At 49.5% G+C, this 16,698-nt stretch overlaps 7 protein-coding genes across 7 annotated transcripts; 2 read left to right on the forward strand and 5 right to left on the reverse strand.

Annotated features, from left to right (window-relative positions):
• Window positions 1-167: 167 nt before the first annotated feature.
• N7506_004918 (Transferase) lies at window positions 168-1,529 on the reverse strand (the record flags this gene model as incomplete). Its single annotated transcript, XM_056954212.1, has 1 exon — window positions 168-1,529. One exon carries the CDS (start codon window positions 1,527-1,529, stop codon window positions 168-170), a length of 1,362 nt encoding a protein of 453 aa, XP_056813101.1.
• Window positions 1,530-2,484: 955 nt separating this feature from the next.
• On the reverse strand, window positions 2,485-3,862 carry N7506_004919 (uncharacterized protein; the record flags this gene model as incomplete). Its single annotated transcript, XM_056954213.1, has 4 exons — window positions 2,485-3,007; window positions 3,061-3,428; window positions 3,487-3,579; window positions 3,629-3,862. Coding segments are annotated over 4 exons (1,218 nt in total), but the record flags the coding sequence as incomplete, so codon positions are not given.
• A 403-nt stretch (window positions 3,863-4,265) lies between these two features.
• On the forward strand, window positions 4,266-6,098 carry N7506_004920 (uncharacterized protein; the record flags this gene model as incomplete). The annotated part of the gene is made up of 5 exons (XM_056954214.1): window positions 4,266-4,519; window positions 4,569-4,765; window positions 4,814-5,188; window positions 5,248-5,585; window positions 5,637-6,098. 5 exons carry the CDS (start codon window positions 4,266-4,268, stop codon window positions 6,096-6,098), a joined length of 1,626 nt encoding a protein of 541 aa, XP_056813103.1.
• Window positions 6,099-6,451: 353 nt separating this feature from the next.
• On the reverse strand, window positions 6,452-6,820 carry N7506_004921 (uncharacterized protein; the record flags this gene model as incomplete). Its single annotated transcript, XM_056954215.1, has 1 exon — window positions 6,452-6,820. The coding sequence occupies one exon, from the start codon at window positions 6,818-6,820 to the stop codon at window positions 6,452-6,454; it is 369 nt and encodes a 122-aa protein (XP_056813104.1).
• An 878-nt stretch (window positions 6,821-7,698) lies between these two features.
• On the reverse strand, window positions 7,699-9,076 carry N7506_004922 (Peptidoglycan-binding Lysin subgroup; the record flags this gene model as incomplete). Its single annotated transcript, XM_056954216.1, has 3 exons — window positions 7,699-8,758; window positions 8,810-8,979; window positions 9,059-9,076. 3 exons carry the CDS (start codon window positions 9,074-9,076, stop codon window positions 7,699-7,701), a joined length of 1,248 nt encoding a protein of 415 aa, XP_056813105.1.
• Window positions 9,077-12,637: 3,561 nt separating this feature from the next.
• Window positions 12,638-13,920, forward strand: N7506_004923 (NADP-dependent oxidoreductase; the record flags this gene model as incomplete). Its single annotated transcript, XM_056954217.1, has 5 exons — window positions 12,638-12,813; window positions 12,866-12,981; window positions 13,041-13,211; window positions 13,263-13,394; window positions 13,445-13,920. 5 exons carry the CDS (start codon window positions 12,638-12,640, stop codon window positions 13,918-13,920), a joined length of 1,071 nt encoding a protein of 356 aa, XP_056813106.1.
• A 360-nt stretch (window positions 13,921-14,280) lies between these two features.
• Window positions 14,281-15,319, reverse strand: N7506_004924 (uncharacterized protein; the record flags this gene model as incomplete). The annotated part of the gene is made up of 2 exons (XM_056954218.1): window positions 14,281-15,131; window positions 15,205-15,319. The coding sequence occupies 2 exons, from the start codon at window positions 15,317-15,319 to the stop codon at window positions 14,281-14,283; spliced, it is 966 nt and encodes a 321-aa protein (XP_056813107.1).
• Window positions 15,320-16,698: the final 1,379 nt, after the last annotated feature.

Consider the following 16,698-nt stretch of genomic DNA (forward strand, 5'->3'; position numbering starts at 1 on the left):
GCAGAAATGAATCAATCCAGGGAAGTGCTGAAGTGAGGAGCTGCGGAGCTGAAGGGGATTCCCAAATGTGGAGGCGGAATGCGGAGACTCTGATCGGCGCGGTGCGGATGCAACGTCTCGATCTATCTCTCTTCTCGATTTCTATATACATTATGGACCTCATAATTCTATCCAATATAAGTGGCATATTTTACAAAATACTCATCAGCCTTGACTCGGGCCCAATCTTCATCCCTCAGACAAATGGCGACGGGCAGCTCACCCGCCGGAGATCGAGGCATCAGATATCCCAGTCCTTCAAACGGAGTGAAATGTGGCCTTCGAACAGCTTCAGGCTTCCCTAACCCGAGTCCAAAATCCTGTTCATAGCAGCTAATTTTTGACCAAGAGCTCAACATGAAGTCCGACGAAACGTCCACCGATGCAGTCACCGAGGCCTTGGTCTTGTCCTTTGAACGATGGAGGAACGTAGCAAGGGCACGGGTATTAAATGCCAAGTCATTGGTTTTGGGGTCAAGCTGGGACCGAAGCTGGGCTGCGATGACACCCAAAGGCTCATCGGCTACCTTTTGAACCGGATCGGTGTTGTACGTCATAGCCTGAACAAGGCCTGGGTACTCTTTCGGCATTCCAAGGAGCTGTCGAACGTCAACAGCACGCGCAAGCATGGCGGGAGCATCTGCCTTAAGGCGCGAGGCCCGAGCCCGGGCAATGCACTGCCAAACGAAAGCACTGACGGCGTCATCCGTAGAGACAAAGTTGGTGGAAAGCGGAAGTGACTTTGTAGCTAACGATTTGAGGGCGGATAGTTGCATCTCGGAAAACTCAATGTAAGCCCAAGTCGCTTTGGCTATCGTAGGACCCGAGGCAGTTTCATCGACGCTTGGGGGTTTCACAATCTGGTGGGCAAGCTCAGGGCCCGGGGTGTACGAAGGGTCTAATAGCGGGATAGCACGACTGCGGTCCATGTTTCCAAGCGCGAGCTCCTGCGCGGTAAAAGGTTCGTTATTGCATGCCTTGGATAGCAAATTCATCACGAATTCGTGGCCCGTCATGTCCATGACATTATGCTGGGTGACGGTGGTGAGCATCAGACCGCCCTCGATGAAATTGGCCTGAACACAAAAGACCAATGCTGACTCCGACGCAGTATCGGAGTTACTCGGTAGATTGAGTGTCGTACGAGGAGCAATGACCTTTTCGTCAAGCATGGTGAACGGGTACTTGGCCTGGCGAAGACTGTTCATCGTCGGTGCCGAGGGGTCAGATCGTAGGTCTTTCACCACGAGTTGGATCTGACGGGCTGGAGTTATCTTGAAGACACCTGTATCACCATTCCCTACTCCCTCGTTGACAACCTGACCGGTAAGCCATGGAAAGTTGTGCGCCAAGCGGTCAAGTCCGTTTGTCAAAGTATTGATGATAGCTTTATGAGACGACGCGTCCGCGATGGAATAAATAGAGCATAGCTGGGTATACAGCTTGTAAAGACCAGGTGCTTGGCCAAACACATCGAGAGTGTGCGACATCTTGCGCATGCAAAGCGAGACTGAAGCCCTGGAGCACAGCAGATATCTCGTCTTTTTTAAGTGGCGGCTGCGACCGCCACAGGCCCCACTGGTCACCGTGAGTCACTATGCCTCATCGTAGACACAAGTCTCCATGGGCAATTGAACTTGCCCAGGCGAGCAGGAAATGTGGATTGTTAGAGATATGAAAATTTCGAAGGTGCATATATTGTACATTCTGAAGACTTCAGGTATTCAAGATCTATACGAATTAGTCGTACAAGCTTGGGCCCACATACGGGGACTGACAGGCGTCACTCTGGGGACCTCGCAAGGCAACCCCCCCTTACGGAACACAATGATCAGCTCTGTCGTCTTTTATCAGATTGTCATCTCTCAACTGATCGTCATCGAATTCTTCAATCACCTGAACTTCCAAGGTTCCCGACGGACAGGTTCCGAGATGGTGCCTAACCACTGGAACTCAGAGCTCAATTTCCAACAGCTCCACGGGGCTGCGCCGTCGATCGTACTTGAAATTATTGCCCATTGTTTTCACGCTATACGCGCAAGGTGCATCTGGTAGGACACACTTTGCCAAGAATCGGAGGGCTAAAGTGAGGTATCTATTCAGATACGAGTGAGCCCCGATCTCGGCCATGTACTTGTAGGTCCAACCTTGGAAATCTCACCTCCCACTTGCTAGAACGAGAGATGAAACGACTTGGGGCCAGATGCGCGGACCAGATCTGATCGACACGCCACTTTTTGAACTTGTGCAGGGGCAATGAACGATCCAATAAACTACCAGCGTAAACGAGATCGACATAAGCTTAAGTCATGGCGGGTGAGTGGGAACAGACTTTTTTTAAACAAAAAACCAAAAATGCGCGACTGCCGAGGACGAAATCGGCTGATTGGGTATATCATTATGCTCAAAAACTAAATCTAATCTAAACTTTGAATCGCACAATATCTAGTGCCATCCATCACTTCCTCCGCGCGTGCCTGTTGGATCCACCATGTGGATACTCAAAGCATCACTTTCATACTGACTCGAAGACGAAACCCTGACTGGTCTCCCTTCATACCGAACCTCATAGTCGGTAGTCTGCACAATCGCATGGTCTCGCAAGATCGTCTGGCTGTTCATACGCTCCACGCCAATGGAATCCCTCCGGGGTCGCGAGTGGGGCGTGGAAGTTGATGGAGATCTCTGCCCAATACCACTGCCAGATTTTGATCCCGACTGGGATCCTGTATTGGTATGACCGGAAACTGACTGTTCGAAGAAATCGGACACTGTGCCTGCCATCATTCCTGTTTGCAGATCGGCGAGTACGCGTTTCAATGTGGGAATGCAGGTGCAGAGGATCGACGAGCTGAGTATCAACTGGAGCCAAATTGCTGGCATCACCGTATACCATGGTCGGTCGGGGGGTCTTGATTCGAAGATCGGGGGCAGGGATCGTAGTCCAGCGATAGTAAGAGCCATGACTCTGTGGTAAGTTAGACCACATAGCATTAAATCATTAGCTGAGACTGGACTCACAAAATGCGCATTGCGAAAAGAGCCGAGATCTGATGGCGCTTCCACTGAATGATCTGGACTTGGTGAAGGAGAGTCATCGGCAATGCGATGATACTCATGTCTAGGAGCATATGCACAGCTCCCAGACTTATATACAGTGCATGTTGATCCACGCATCTATCAGGGCTGGAGAGCCATGGCTGAGGATGGTTGCACTGTGTCCCGAGAGCAACGAGCGAAGCCAAGATCCAAGCAACAACCATGCCCAAAATAGTTCGGCATGCAAGTGTAATTTTCTCGAAAGGTTGCAAGGAAAGAACCAGGAGAACGACGGCGGCTTTGGAACAACCCAAAACGAGAACGGCGAGAAGTTGACTGGCGAAAATGGTCTTAATATTGTTAGGCAGCGGAATCGCAGTTTGAGGAGGTGCATACTTTGCTATATACCTCGAAAGAGGCATCACTCAATGCATGGCGGTGTTTCCCGATTCCATGGGAGCTGGCTATATTGATACACACGGTTTGAGGAATGAAGATGAACTGAACCATTAGTCAAAATAAAGCTAAGTTGAACACAATCTGCACTTACGCAGCTCAGAAACAGGACTGAATCACTCCAGGAAAGCTTGCGCAAAACGCGGATGCGAGATATCAAAGTCACAGTTGTTGCCAGAATGGTAATTATAAGTAAGATCGTGCTCACTACTATCACCCAAGCACCATGATCATCTGCAGTGACGGGCAGTAGCGGTGGCAAGAGAATATCTCGGCTAGGCGACATGGTAGTCGAAGGAGGGTTGCCAGAGAGCTTCACGGTGCATGGCTAGTCGGTCACTATATGTAAAGAATAAGCGAGACAGATACATGCAGTGCCCAAGATCTCGCCTAAATGGGTCGATCATTAGATCTTCCGCGTCATTGACACACGAGCACGATCACCCACGGACACTGATCCTAGTTGATCTAAAGTTCCACAACCGTGCATGCTCTAGTCCTGTCTCAAACGTAGACTAAGGACTAGCGCTGCAGCATGCGCCGATCTCCTCGAGCGGAGCCAAGAGCATGCCACTGTCACACATGGATCCTGCATGATCCCTGTTGGGCTTTGTTACTAGAAGCCTTGTCGCTGTTTTTGCTTTTTCTTTTCTTCTCCGAACCTTTGGACCAATCTACCCACCCATTCACTCCTCTAACAAGTGCTTGTTTTGGTTTCTTCCAAGCCAACCATGGAAGACCATGAGATGCACCCCTTGAAAGGCGGGAATGGAACTATCAGACAGACTGCACCCGATCAAGTCGCCAATGTCTCAATTGCCTATGGCAACCCGAGTAAGAGTGGTTCCACAGATCAGGCAAAACCTAAGGTACGTATCGAGGACCATCTGAAAGGTGAAACTGACCACATACAGCGACTTTTCAATTTCACTCAAATTTTCTTCTTCTCACTTACTTATCTGTCGAGCTGGGAAACCCAGGCACTGTATGTGATTCTTCTTGTCTTTCGAATACGCATCCTGATAATTGCATAGTAACCTGAGCGCCGTCCTCACAAATGGGGGCCCCGAAGCTCTGGCCTGGGGGATCGTGATTGTGGTGTGCGGCGCAATGGCTCAATCGGCGTCGCTGGCCGAGATGGCCTCTATGCAGCCAATTGCTGGCGCCCAATACCACTGGACAAATTACTTGGCACCATCTAGTCAGAAGAAATTTATCACTTGGATGCAAGGTGAGTTACAATTGAGATTCTTCCGCTCCTATCGCTAATACTCTCAAGGGTGGATCACTTGGTTTGCATGGATTTCTACCCTAGCTGGCGTGGCCAACACTACTGCGACTATGATACAAGGACTTGCAAGCGTGAACTACCCAGACTATGAGCCAAAGCAATGGCACCTCACCCTGATTATCTTTGGGATGCTTACCGTTGAGGCGCTGATGAACATGTACACCTTTTGGCTCATTCCTTGGATTGAGATGCTGGCAGGAATCTTGCACATATGCCTGCTAATTGTCTTCCTATTGGTCTTTGCATGTCTAGCACCTCGACATACACCAGAGTTTGTGTTTCTACGGACTCAGAGTAGCTCTGGTTGGAGTACTTTCCCTGCATGGAACATTGGGTTATTAACTCCTGTATGGGGGTTTGTTGGTGCGCACGAGTCACTGTCATTGAAGACGCACAAAGCGAAGCTAATTGGTTTGATATAGGCTTCGATGGCGCTGTACATATGAGCGAGGAAGTACGACGAGCAAAGCAAGCCGTTCCACGATCGATCTTCTACACCGTCGTCACAAATGGCATTCTGGCATACGCGATGGTGGTCTGTATGCTATTCACAATGGGCTCGATGGAAGAAGCGCAGAAGTCAGGCTTCCCTATTATCGAGATATGCCGACAAGCAACCGGATCTGTCAAAGCCGCAACAGCAATGGTGAGCGGCCTACTGGTCATCTCGCTGTCAGTCAATCTCGCAAGTATTGCGTCTGTCTCACGATTGACGTGGGCATGGGCTCGCGATGGAGCCTTGCCCCAGTGGTTTGCATATGTAAGTGTCATTTGTTCTGTTCTGAAGATGGCCCATTGATCAAGGCTGCAGATCGACCGAAAGCACAACGTTCCTATACGAGCTGTCTGGCTCCCGGTTATTGTGGTCATGATTCTCGCATGCTTGAACATCGCAAGCTCGGCGGCATTCGGGGCCTTTGTTGCCCTTGGGTCCATTGGCCTTTTTGTTTCTTACTTTATCGCCATTGCCTGCATGGTGCATAATCGCTTTCAAGTCAATACCGCACCTCTGGGAAATTGGAATATGGGGCGCTTGGGTCTTCCAGTCAATGTCTTTGCCATGGTGTACACTGCCTGGGTCACCGTATGGCTAGCATTCCCATCTACTTTACCAGTGACTGGTCCTACTATGAACTATGCAGCGCCTATATTTGGTGCAACTACTTTGTTTGCTCTTGGATATTGGTTCGTCAAAGGACGTCTTCGTTGGGAAGGATTAAACAAAGAAATCGTTCGGTTGGTGATCGAAGGCGGAGAGCTTCAGTTGAAATGATGGTGATTATTGTCTGTTTGCACTCTATACTTGACAAAGATCATAGAAAGATTAACATGGAGCAGTGTGGGTTACGGCCCCTATAATCAGCCTGTCAATACGATGGCTAGATGAGATGAGACTGAAAAGAATGAAAAGAAACCATTTGTTTGCCAGAATTGTGTTGAAGAGCCTGAATGCATCCATTTCATATAGCAGCGATGGCGGTCGGGCGGTCGAATAAAGCCTCTGCATCGCGTCCTCTTTGGCTTTTTACATGCGAAAGTATGAATGAATGTGATCTACAACATAGATGTCAAGATATCAAATGTATTTCAAGATTATGCTAACATCATAAGACCAAGACCTGGAGTTTAATCACTGCGAAAGAGACGATCTTTATCAATCACGATGAACCCGGCCTCAATCTCCTGTGACCGTGACCGTGCAACAGAGAGCGCACTAGCAAGTACCAGAGGAGCTGCTGCATCATCAAACCCATAAACAGGTAGAGAAATGCACAGCGGAGAGATATTCTGCACAGGCTCCTCCGTCACAAAAGCCTTTCCGTTCGCAATTTGCTTCACCATGAACTTCATCAGAGCACAACTATCCCATGAAGCCTGGATAGGCTTAAAGATCACAGTCACGTAGTAAGTGGCTTCGTGGCTACTGGCCTCATACTCCGGCAGCGCCTCGCCGCCGAAATTGTACCTAAACATGCTGGGTGGAACGATACTCATCTTGAATGTTGTTGGGATAGTGATTTCTTGTGGGTGGCCGACAAGTATAGATCTGGGAGAGAATAGCGTAGTAAGGTTGAAGAAATAGCTTTGCGATGGAAAGTGATTCAAGTAATACTCATATTGATGGGGTTTTCAACCGTTCAAATAATACTCTGGTTGTCTTTGTGACTGCCCAAGCTCCAAGGAGAACAAAGATCTTTTGCCTCAACAATGTGCTGTTTAACCTTTGATATTCAAAGGTATTTCAGATGGCTTTGGGTTTCCTTTCACTGATTTTAGGCATTTGAGTTTCCTTCCAATGTGGCCATGAACACAGGACAGCCACTTCCTGCCCTCACATGCGCGTAGGTTAGAAGTTGCCGAACATGCAGGAAACACATGGTGGGTCATACATAATCGTTTCTGCGGGCTAACATTCGCTTCTCCGCTCCTGATCCTTGGGTCCAATGTTACGACCCATTGGTCGTTGTGGTAAAGCTCCACAAGCTTAAAATTAAGGTGCTGCCAGCGCGTGGACTGACGTCAAATTTGCGACGCCGTCCACAGCATTGATCAGCGCGATTATCCTGTGTTTGATTTCATAATGTTTTGGTGGCAATAGTCAGTATGTGACGCTTAGTTGCATGGTTTCGGCTACTGGGCGCATTCACTAAGGATTTGGAAGTTTAGGTTTGAAAATGGTTCGCTGTGTCGTTCGTCGTCAAGAGCCATGGATGAATACCGGATTCATCGATGGCCGGTTTTGGAGAGCAAGCTCCCTCTATGTACAAAAGGCACTGCCCTATGGACAGTGAAGAAATGAAAATGCTAGATCAGGAGATCTTGGGTGTCAAAACAAATGCAGAAAACAAATGACAGGTCGGTCAGACTTATATCTAAGCCTTCACACAGTACTGGTATCCGAGCCACAGGTCGGAGCAAGTCTCGTCGAGACCGGGGTTCAAGCTGCGGAGATCAGAGAACGAGATTCCAACAGATTCCGCAACCTTGTTGCAGAAGTCACCGCTGGAAACGGTGACATACTTCTGACAGGATGAAGCAGCTTGGGGATAGATAGGAGCAGTCGAGTCAGACGATGTGGCTTCGGCAGTGGGCGCAGGGGCCGACTTGGTAGTCCAGGCCGGGGTAGGGGTGGAAGCCTGGGCGGCCATGTTGATCTTGGGGGTCTGTGTAGGGACAGGGGCCACGGAGACAGACTCAGTGGGGGCAGCGGAAGAAGCAGCAGGCTCGGGGGTCCAGGGCTGAGCAGTGGAGGATGGCTGAGCAGTCTCAACGGGGGCGGCGGAAGAGGTCTCGGGCTCTGGGGTCTCGGTGGGCTGCGCGGCAGCGGACGAAGAGCTAGACTCAGAGCTGGAGTCGGATCCAGAGTCGGATCCACCGGTAAGGGCGTCGGCAAGACCACTGGTGATCGAACCAATGGTGGACTCGATACAATCAGTCACATCACCAGCCCAACCGCCAACACGGTTGGCGATGTCAGAGGCGTAGCAGTGAGTAGCACCACCCTGGCCGAGGTTACCGGAGGCGTCGACAGAGCCGGAGTTGTAGGTACGAGCGGCCTTGTAGTACTTGGCGGCCTCCTCGCCGCTCTGGGCGGCGAAGCACTGCTGCAGACCGTCACCAGCTGAGGTACCAGCGGTTCCATCCTTGATCATGGTGTGGATCATGGAGGAGGGGCAGGGGGTGGTCTTGCTGCCGTCCTTGTTACAGGAGCCAGTTCCATCGTGGCTTTGCATCAGACCGGTGTTCTGGACACCGTTGTTGGTGGATTGAACGCGAACACAGCCCTTGCTCTCCTGCATGACAATGGCAAGGATGAATCGCTCGTCGACTCCTGTTTCCTCAGCAATTGACTGGATGCTCGACTTGATGGCCGCGGTTTCCTCGTCGGAGTTGTCGCAAGAAGCGCTGATCAGGATTTCGTTGAGGCCCCAGCTGTAGATAATTGATTAGCCTGGAACGATGCGCGGGAACCGATTGACTCACAGAGTATCGAAGGCCTTCCATTGGCTCATAGAGGGCCATCCGTCGGAGGCAGCGCCGTTACCACCCATGACGGCATACGCAGCCGAGGCGCGACGGTGCAAGTTGTGGTGCGATTGCGAGCCATGGGGGATAGCTGCAATGAGAGTTGGCAGGCTGCCAGCAGCCAAGATCTGGAGACGGAATTAGCAATGGTTCGCGGGAGTGGAGATGTGGGCCGCCGAGGCGAACCAGTGGGAAGTATAGACGTACCAATGAAGGAAGGAACATTGTGATATATAGAGGGAGCGAAAAACGACGACAGCGACGGAGCAAAAAGCGATGATATTGGACGAAGCCCGGCTTGCACGATCGAAAGAAAGAGGAAGGGGAGCGGCGAAAGTATATGTACTCTGTGTGCCCTGAACCCCATTCCCTTTTTGTAGATTGATCAGTCGAGGCCCGCAGCGAAATCGAATTACGTCCAGAGGTGGCTGAAAAAGTGGTCCAGTAACGGGCTGGCGGAGGGCCCTCGCGCAGTAGCGCAATACTGTAAGGGACGAAACCCCGAGAGAGACCCAGTCACTTGGTTAGGAAGCGATTGGTGTGTTTCAGACCTCATTGAGCCCCTGTGAGCCATTGTGCTTGGCCCCCTGAGCTGGGCGTTCGTCGGCCCATTAGATGATGATTGGCCCCGTGTGGGTTGCGATCGTCCATGTGGAACTGGCGAGGGCAAACTGACTTTCTTTGCTGATTTCCGAGTGGCTGACTCCCTGTGTTCCTGAGAGAGGGGGTTTTTGGGTTTTTCTCTGTGTTTCTGTTCTTGCCCCTGGTGCCTGAATGGTTTAACGTTCTGTGATTATGCACCTCGTATCCCGGATGACGGGCGCGTACAACGGACTGTACATCAGGTACCGAATAATTGTCGAATCAAGCGAAACCAATTGGTGTGGGACCATTGAGGGGGAAATGTGTAGCGCTGCAGTGCTGCGTTGTTCGAATAACCGAGGGCTACTCCGTAGATTCTGCCACAATTCCACTTCGATCCCACCCTCTCTTGTGCTCCCCCAAAATACCCCAGTACCACGCCGTTTGAAATTTACTATAGGTCGCATTTGAATTATTATCTTATCCAATTTCAATCGGAGCTGATTTTTGCGGAATTACGTCAATCTTCCTTCGATCTATGGGGCGCCATGCAGTGTATATCGGTGAGACACTCTTTCAGCAAAATGAGACTAACCAACAACAGAAGGTGAAGACTGTGGTGTCTTTCAGGCACTTTTTACGGGGTACATGGTACATCCAATACAAAGGCACTAGACTGGCCAAGGTCCAACAAAGATCTGCTCGGGTCGACAGCCTCAGCTCATCGCGAAGCTGGCTTCGGACTTCCGAGGCTAAAATCTGCAAAACACCGTCAGATCAATCGAATCGACTCGTCTCATCCAGCTCGCTGTCGCCTCTCTCCCCACTACTTTGACATCCCCATTGTAAACCCGACCAACATTTTCAAATTCCCTTCGTATCGGAGATTGCTAGATCAAGGGTTCAACTTTGCTCATACGCCAAGTTGTTTGCTTGCAAAGTGTACGGAGTAGATTCTGCAATGAATCTGCAATGCTGCCGCGCCCGGTAATCCCGATGACATGCATGAATGCGGTACATATCAAGCGATGATATAGTAGTAGTCCGTGGGCACCAGTCCGATCAGAGCATTGTCGGCTACGGAGTACGGAGTACTTGAGCTGAGGACGGCACAGCTCAAAGCTCTGAGCGCCAAGGAGTGGCGAACACGCCTAGTACGGAGCTTTCGGGGAAAAGATTCCAAATCTGACTGTTCGATCCACGTGTTCAACGTGTTCTATGATGCCGTCGCAAATTGGATGGAGTATGACTTGAGATGTGAAGCTTTCGAGAGTCAATAGTTCAGTGGGTTCCAAGGGCTGTGGCTGTGGCTGTGTGGCTGAGCCACCGTCGAGGGCGATCAAGGCTTCCAACATAAGACCTCACCCTTGGAAGCTAATAATAAACCAGATCGAGTAAAATATTCTCCGTGCGGAGTACTGACTGTAGCATTCTTGCAACAGTCGTTCCAGGTAGACTGGCCCCCAAAATCTAGTAATGTCTCAAGTGCCACAAATACGGGTGAAACAGTTTTATGAGATCCTCTTACCACGGAAATGTCCGGTATAATTTGCGTGAAGCGTCCACTTCAAGTGTCAGTACGGAGTATAAGAGCACAAGAGCGGTGCAGATTACAGATGTCAATGGTTGATCACTTGAAATGCAAAAAATATCTTTCAATATCCCCGATGCTTTCGAAAGTCCGCCCCACTCCGGCGCGGCCGATGCCAATATATGAGCGCATACTTCAAGGTACAAGCTCAAGCTCCCCTCGCTCACTTCATGATCAGCACTCGTAATATTGCCTGGACCTTGCTGTTCTTTTAAAGTTGCAATGATCAGCCCGGGAGGTCTCCAACCCCAACCCGCCCCTGAGGATCCCAAGTTCCCAACCCCTTTTCCCCTGCTTGCACTCTAGGGAGTGTACGGAGCATGACATCACACAGCTACGTTCCCATAGTGGTCAATTCCCACGTTGATACGGAGTAAACTGGAGGGCTGTGTTTTCTTTATGCTCACTTTACTCCGCACTGTAGTCTGGTTTATCTTTCGTGATGCACAGCTCGTATTACTAGGGCCCTTGGTGCATGCATCAGACAGACTACGGAGTAGCAAGAATCAAGATTGCAGCCAAGCATGTAGTTAGCACACAGCGCAAGGAACGCCGATGATTGGCTCATACGTGCACAATTTCCCGCAGAGTGATAGTATGCTTTTACCTCATCTCGAAAGGGCCTCTGCGACGAGAAGGTACCTTCAAGGCTTCTAGTACATCGTAATAATCTATAGGGAAGCCTCGCAGCCTGCAGAATTGCGCTCTGTTCTGGTTGCTTTCTTGGGATACCAGTCTCTTCGGTAAAACCTTGGGGTTTTCTTGCGACTTTATACCTCGTTGCTCGAATTCTCCGGTCAGTACGGAGTAGGTACCTTCCGGCATTCCAATCCATGGATGTTTCCAACCTTTGTTGGCATTACAACTCCCAAGGTCTCCCAAGGTTGCTTGGTTTATTAAGTAGAAAGAAGACGCATAGAGGCTGTAATAAGCATAATTTTCCCAATGTCATAATTATGCGCTCAGCGAGTCCCGAGGTCATTTTGAGATCGTGGGCGTGCCTTGGAGATATATGTAACCAAGTTCATTCCGCCCGGTGTCCGATATATTATTTGAAGCCCTGGAGGTTCTAAGGTTAGTCTCACTACAATCAATGAAATTGGAATTTCTTTCTATCTAGACTCTGATTAGAATTGTGTGCCAGAAAAATTCAAGCAAGACCCGTGGACCAGAGCTCAAAATCTCATTAATTGATAGGAACTTGGAATGGAGCTGCAACGAAGATTTTCCTCACCGACGGGAAGATTATCGTCCCGGCCGATCATTCCAACCTCCCAAATTGATGAAAGGAACGAGTTCTCGAAAATTTCAAAGCTCTGGGTGATGAATCATCTCAAACATTCAGTGATTATTCTTTTTTTGCTTCTTTTTTCTTAAAACCCTTTCCGAGTACTGCGTACTTCTTCATGGGCATCGGAACAAATGCCGAGGCATGTAACATTCTGCATTTGGCATCGGATAGATGGTTGACCCGTCATGTGGGTCCAAATCACGAACGAAGAACCAATCCAGAGTCTAGATCGTTACTGCAGCTCAATCTTGTCAGCCATTTATACCCATGTTGCTGCTGTGAAATATCGTGATCAGAGCTGCTAGCGAGGATAAAACCCGACATGTTGTCACTTAATGTCACTGCCTATTCGGATCCTTCCGGGTACCAAGTCTCTGAACTGGCCAAGCCCGAACTCAGTGATCCCAAAGATGTGATCATCAAGGTGCACGCAGCAAGTATAAATCCAATTGATGTCAAAAAAGCGGACGGGATGCTCAAGCTGGCAGTCAAAGACACGTGAGCCGCCCTTGTTTTACTCCGCATGACTGTGCTCATGTTAATGAAACAGATTTCCGTATAAGATTGGCTATGACTGTGCCGGCGTGGTCACAGAGATTGGATCCGGGGTGAACCGTGTGAAGGTCGGAGATGAAGTTTATACCAGACTGCCAGAGGTTTCTCGAGGTGAGCATCAAGATATCATCTGCACGGAGCTTTGAGGTGCTGACGACCATATCCATCAGGCTCTTGTAGTGAATTCGTCAAATGTGCTGAAAATCACATTGGACTAAAGCCACCGTCGATGTCATTCGAGGAAGCAGCTTCGTTACCTCTGGCTGCGATGACTGCACTTCAGGCACTGAGGAAGTATCGCGGAGATCTTGCGGGAAAGACAGTATTTGTGCCCGCTGGGTGTATGCCATCCCCCCCCAAGAATTATGACACCTTGTCTAATACATCAATAGTGAGCGGAACAGGACTCTTCGCGTGCCAACTCGCCAAGAATGTCTTTCATGCAGGCAAGGTTATTACCACTGTGTCAACTTCTAAAATCCCAAAAGTCAAGGAGCTTTTGGGCGAAGACACCGTCGATGAAAGTAAGCAACTAGATCAACCACTGCTCGGACAGAAGCTAATTTTTTCAAAGTTATTGACTACACAAAATCAAATCCCGGGCAAGTGATAGAAGCCGGGTCTGTTGATTTCCTTTTCGACACCGTCGGCTCTTCCATGGAGTTTCTCAGCCTGATGAAACCACAGTCCGGATGCATCATATCGGTTGCAACTATGCCGTCAGGAACACAGCTCCAGGAATCATCGATCCTGGATCTACCGCACAAGCCAACAATTCCGTTCGTATTCAAGACAGCGCTCAATATGATGGATTGTGTTCGTAAGCTACGAGCTCGGCGGTACGGTGTGGAGTATTCATACATGTTCTTGGCATCAACTGGTCAGGATCTGGATGAGCTGAGAACGTATGTTGAAGAGGGCAAATTGAGGACAGTTGTAGGAACTACTGCTCAGTTCTCTGATCTGAAGGCGGTGCGGGATGGATGCCAGATTGTTTACAGCGGAAAGGGCGGACTTGGGAAGATTGTCATCAAGATTGCGCAAGGATGAGGCCTTCTATTCCCGATTTTCAACAATGTACTTTTATTTTCTGATGTTTGAGATACAACACGTCATAACAAGTATACACTATGGACCGTACTCGTATTTTCTGAAATTGAGATGTATGATATTGTATGAATGGCAAAGAAAGAAGACATGAGCGACTGCGCCTTCCAAGATAGATCGAAAATCAAAAGAGACAGCAAAGATTTCCTCAAGGAGCGGAGTATAAGAAAGAGCGAAGCTGATCGGGAAAAAAGTCAAGAAGACAGGAAGGAAGCCAGTCACCTGACAACAAACAAACGAGTTTTGCACACTGCAGGACTACTGGCTCTTTCCAACAGAGGGAGTACTTTGATACATGACCAATCACAGATTGGCTTTTTGAAGCTCAGTCTCAGTCCACTCCCACAGGCGTCTTCCCATATCTTCATCAATCGAGAATTTGTTTTGAGACTTCAGGTTCCCGACTGGCACGTAATACGCGCCGTTCCTAAGTTCCTCCTTTTTCGCACCAGCAGCGGCCCACAGCTGATTACACGCACCCTGAGACACCGATGTCCCAACACAGCCCATGACCTTGTGTCCTAGAGCAGCGACCGAAGAGCGCTCATTCATCGACCCATACAAATCAGTCATGATGACGCCAGGGTGAACCGAAACCGACGTTATGGACGGGTACCGTCTACTGAGCTCCGCAGCAAACAGGATGTTGGCCGCTTTTGAAGCACCGTACCGAGTGTTGGTGTTGACATGCTTCAGCTTCTTTTGATCCAGGATAGTTTCGAATGCGGGGGCCAGGTTATGCCCAACCGACGAGAGCGATACAACTCGGACATCCGCACCGGGCTGCTCGGCCGTCTTGAGCAGGGTCGGTAATAAGAGCTTGGTGAGATGGAAGTGGCCGGTGTGGTTTGTTCCTAGCTGAATCTCATGGCCGAGTTCAGTTTCACCAGGAGGCAGAGCCATCACACCGGCGTTGAGAATTAGAATGTCGAGTCGGTCGGTTTGGGCATTGACTTGTTCAGCGGCACTCTTGATTGATTTGCTCGACATCAAATCCAGAGGAACCCATGTGATGTCGACTTCGCTTGGAACGGACGACTTCAAGGATTTGATAGCTTCCTGTGCCTTTGACTCCGAACGCGCACCTAGGAACACTTTCTTCGGGTTGTGCTTGATCAGTTGGAGAATTGATTCTTTGCCCAGACCGGCGTTTCCTGATTTGATATATCAGTAGGCCGCAAAAAGCAATAACAATTCCCGGAAACTATCGAGCCGGGCTCTACTTACCGCCAGTGACCAATATGACCTTCCCGGCCAAGTTTGGTATGTCTGTCTCGGGGGCGAAGCTGACTCCACCAACATAGTTGAAGGGGTTCATGAAAGCCGTTACGAATCCTGCCATTTTGAAAAATCAATGATTCCAAAATATGATGTTACGTTGATAACCTGCCGATGGTGGCAGACCTTAATACTGTGCTCGGAGGAACCATCTCGCCGGTCTGAAAATCGACATCATCAAAAGTGGAGCCCCCGAAAGTTTGGTCAAGTTTTTTTGGACCTCGTCATGTATGGAATTTCCTGGATATGGCTTGGCGCGAACGGATTGAACGGCGAGACTAATTTGCTATTATGCATGATAGTGCTAGCCTCTAGGCGTGAATTAACCTACAACCAGGCAGCAAGCGGTCTGAATCGAGATACCAGGGGGCCGAGTGGAGAGAGAAGCTGGGAACCCGAGGTTTCACATGTACGTTTGCTGTCCATGGATCTGAACCTGTTTTTAAAAATACCAAAGAGGCCAAGGTCGACGAGGTCGTTCAATTAAGAACCAAGATATTCATGAATCTTTGCATATGTCTAGGTTAGCGAAAATTTCAACCCTGATATTGAGTTCATATAAACCGGCGACGACGGAAGGGCCAGAATCCATGTGCTTGCTAGCTTCGTTTCCCCAGGCACATTACCTATCCCATTTAAGAGTGTCTTCCAGAAGAACCGACGGATATCATGCTGTGGGTAAAATGCCATGCAAGTCGTCTTCCAGATACCCAGAATATTCTCCAGACCCCACAAATGCACGGCAAATGGACCCACCTCAGCACCGCCAATCGATGACGCCAGTAGGATTCCAAGGTTTCCTGTCTGAATATCGACATGGATGTTATCTTCAAGGAGATCCCAGTCATTTATTACCACATGATCACCACCTGCGAAAGTGATGGGAGTTGGCTTTTCAGCTTATTCAATAATGGCTGGAAGCTGGCTGGTAACTTGTTGGCAGGTAGGCAAGAAATGCCCATAGGTCTCCTGCATAGTGGCTAGGAGGTTAGGATTCAGAGCTTTGCCATATCCACGAAACTGGACGATGAAGATATTGGTGCCGCTGCTAGTTCGAACGGTGTAGCTCTGTGCGTCTTGCAAGGTTGTACGGAATAAGCTCGCCGATTCCGCCGCCAGCAATGATAGTAGCTCCTTCGCACATCTCCTTGCTGATTGGAATGTGTCACCCAAAAAGCTCAATGATCACCTTCCAAGGTCTGAGGAGGTGGGGGGTGGTTACAAGGCTGAATACAAGGGGAAGGAAGCAAAGGGTGAAAGTCCACGGGTACGGGGCAAGAGAAACAGGGCTTGGGGGGAGCAGAGGGATCCTGAGCACCCACAGGGTCTCACGACTCTCCGTTCATAAATTATTCACGCCCTCGTAGAGGATAAAGTAACCATGGCATCCACCCGTGGACGGCATCCATCTATCCTGCCGCGGAAAATGAGTGGTAGCGGTAA

The sequence above is a fragment of the Penicillium brevicompactum genome (genome assembly GCF_028827555.1).
Source record: "Penicillium brevicompactum strain IBT 35665 chromosome Unknown utg000003l_segment0_segment0, whole genome shotgun sequence".
Classification (NCBI taxonomy): Eukaryota; Fungi; Ascomycota; class Eurotiomycetes; order Eurotiales; family Aspergillaceae; genus Penicillium; species Penicillium brevicompactum.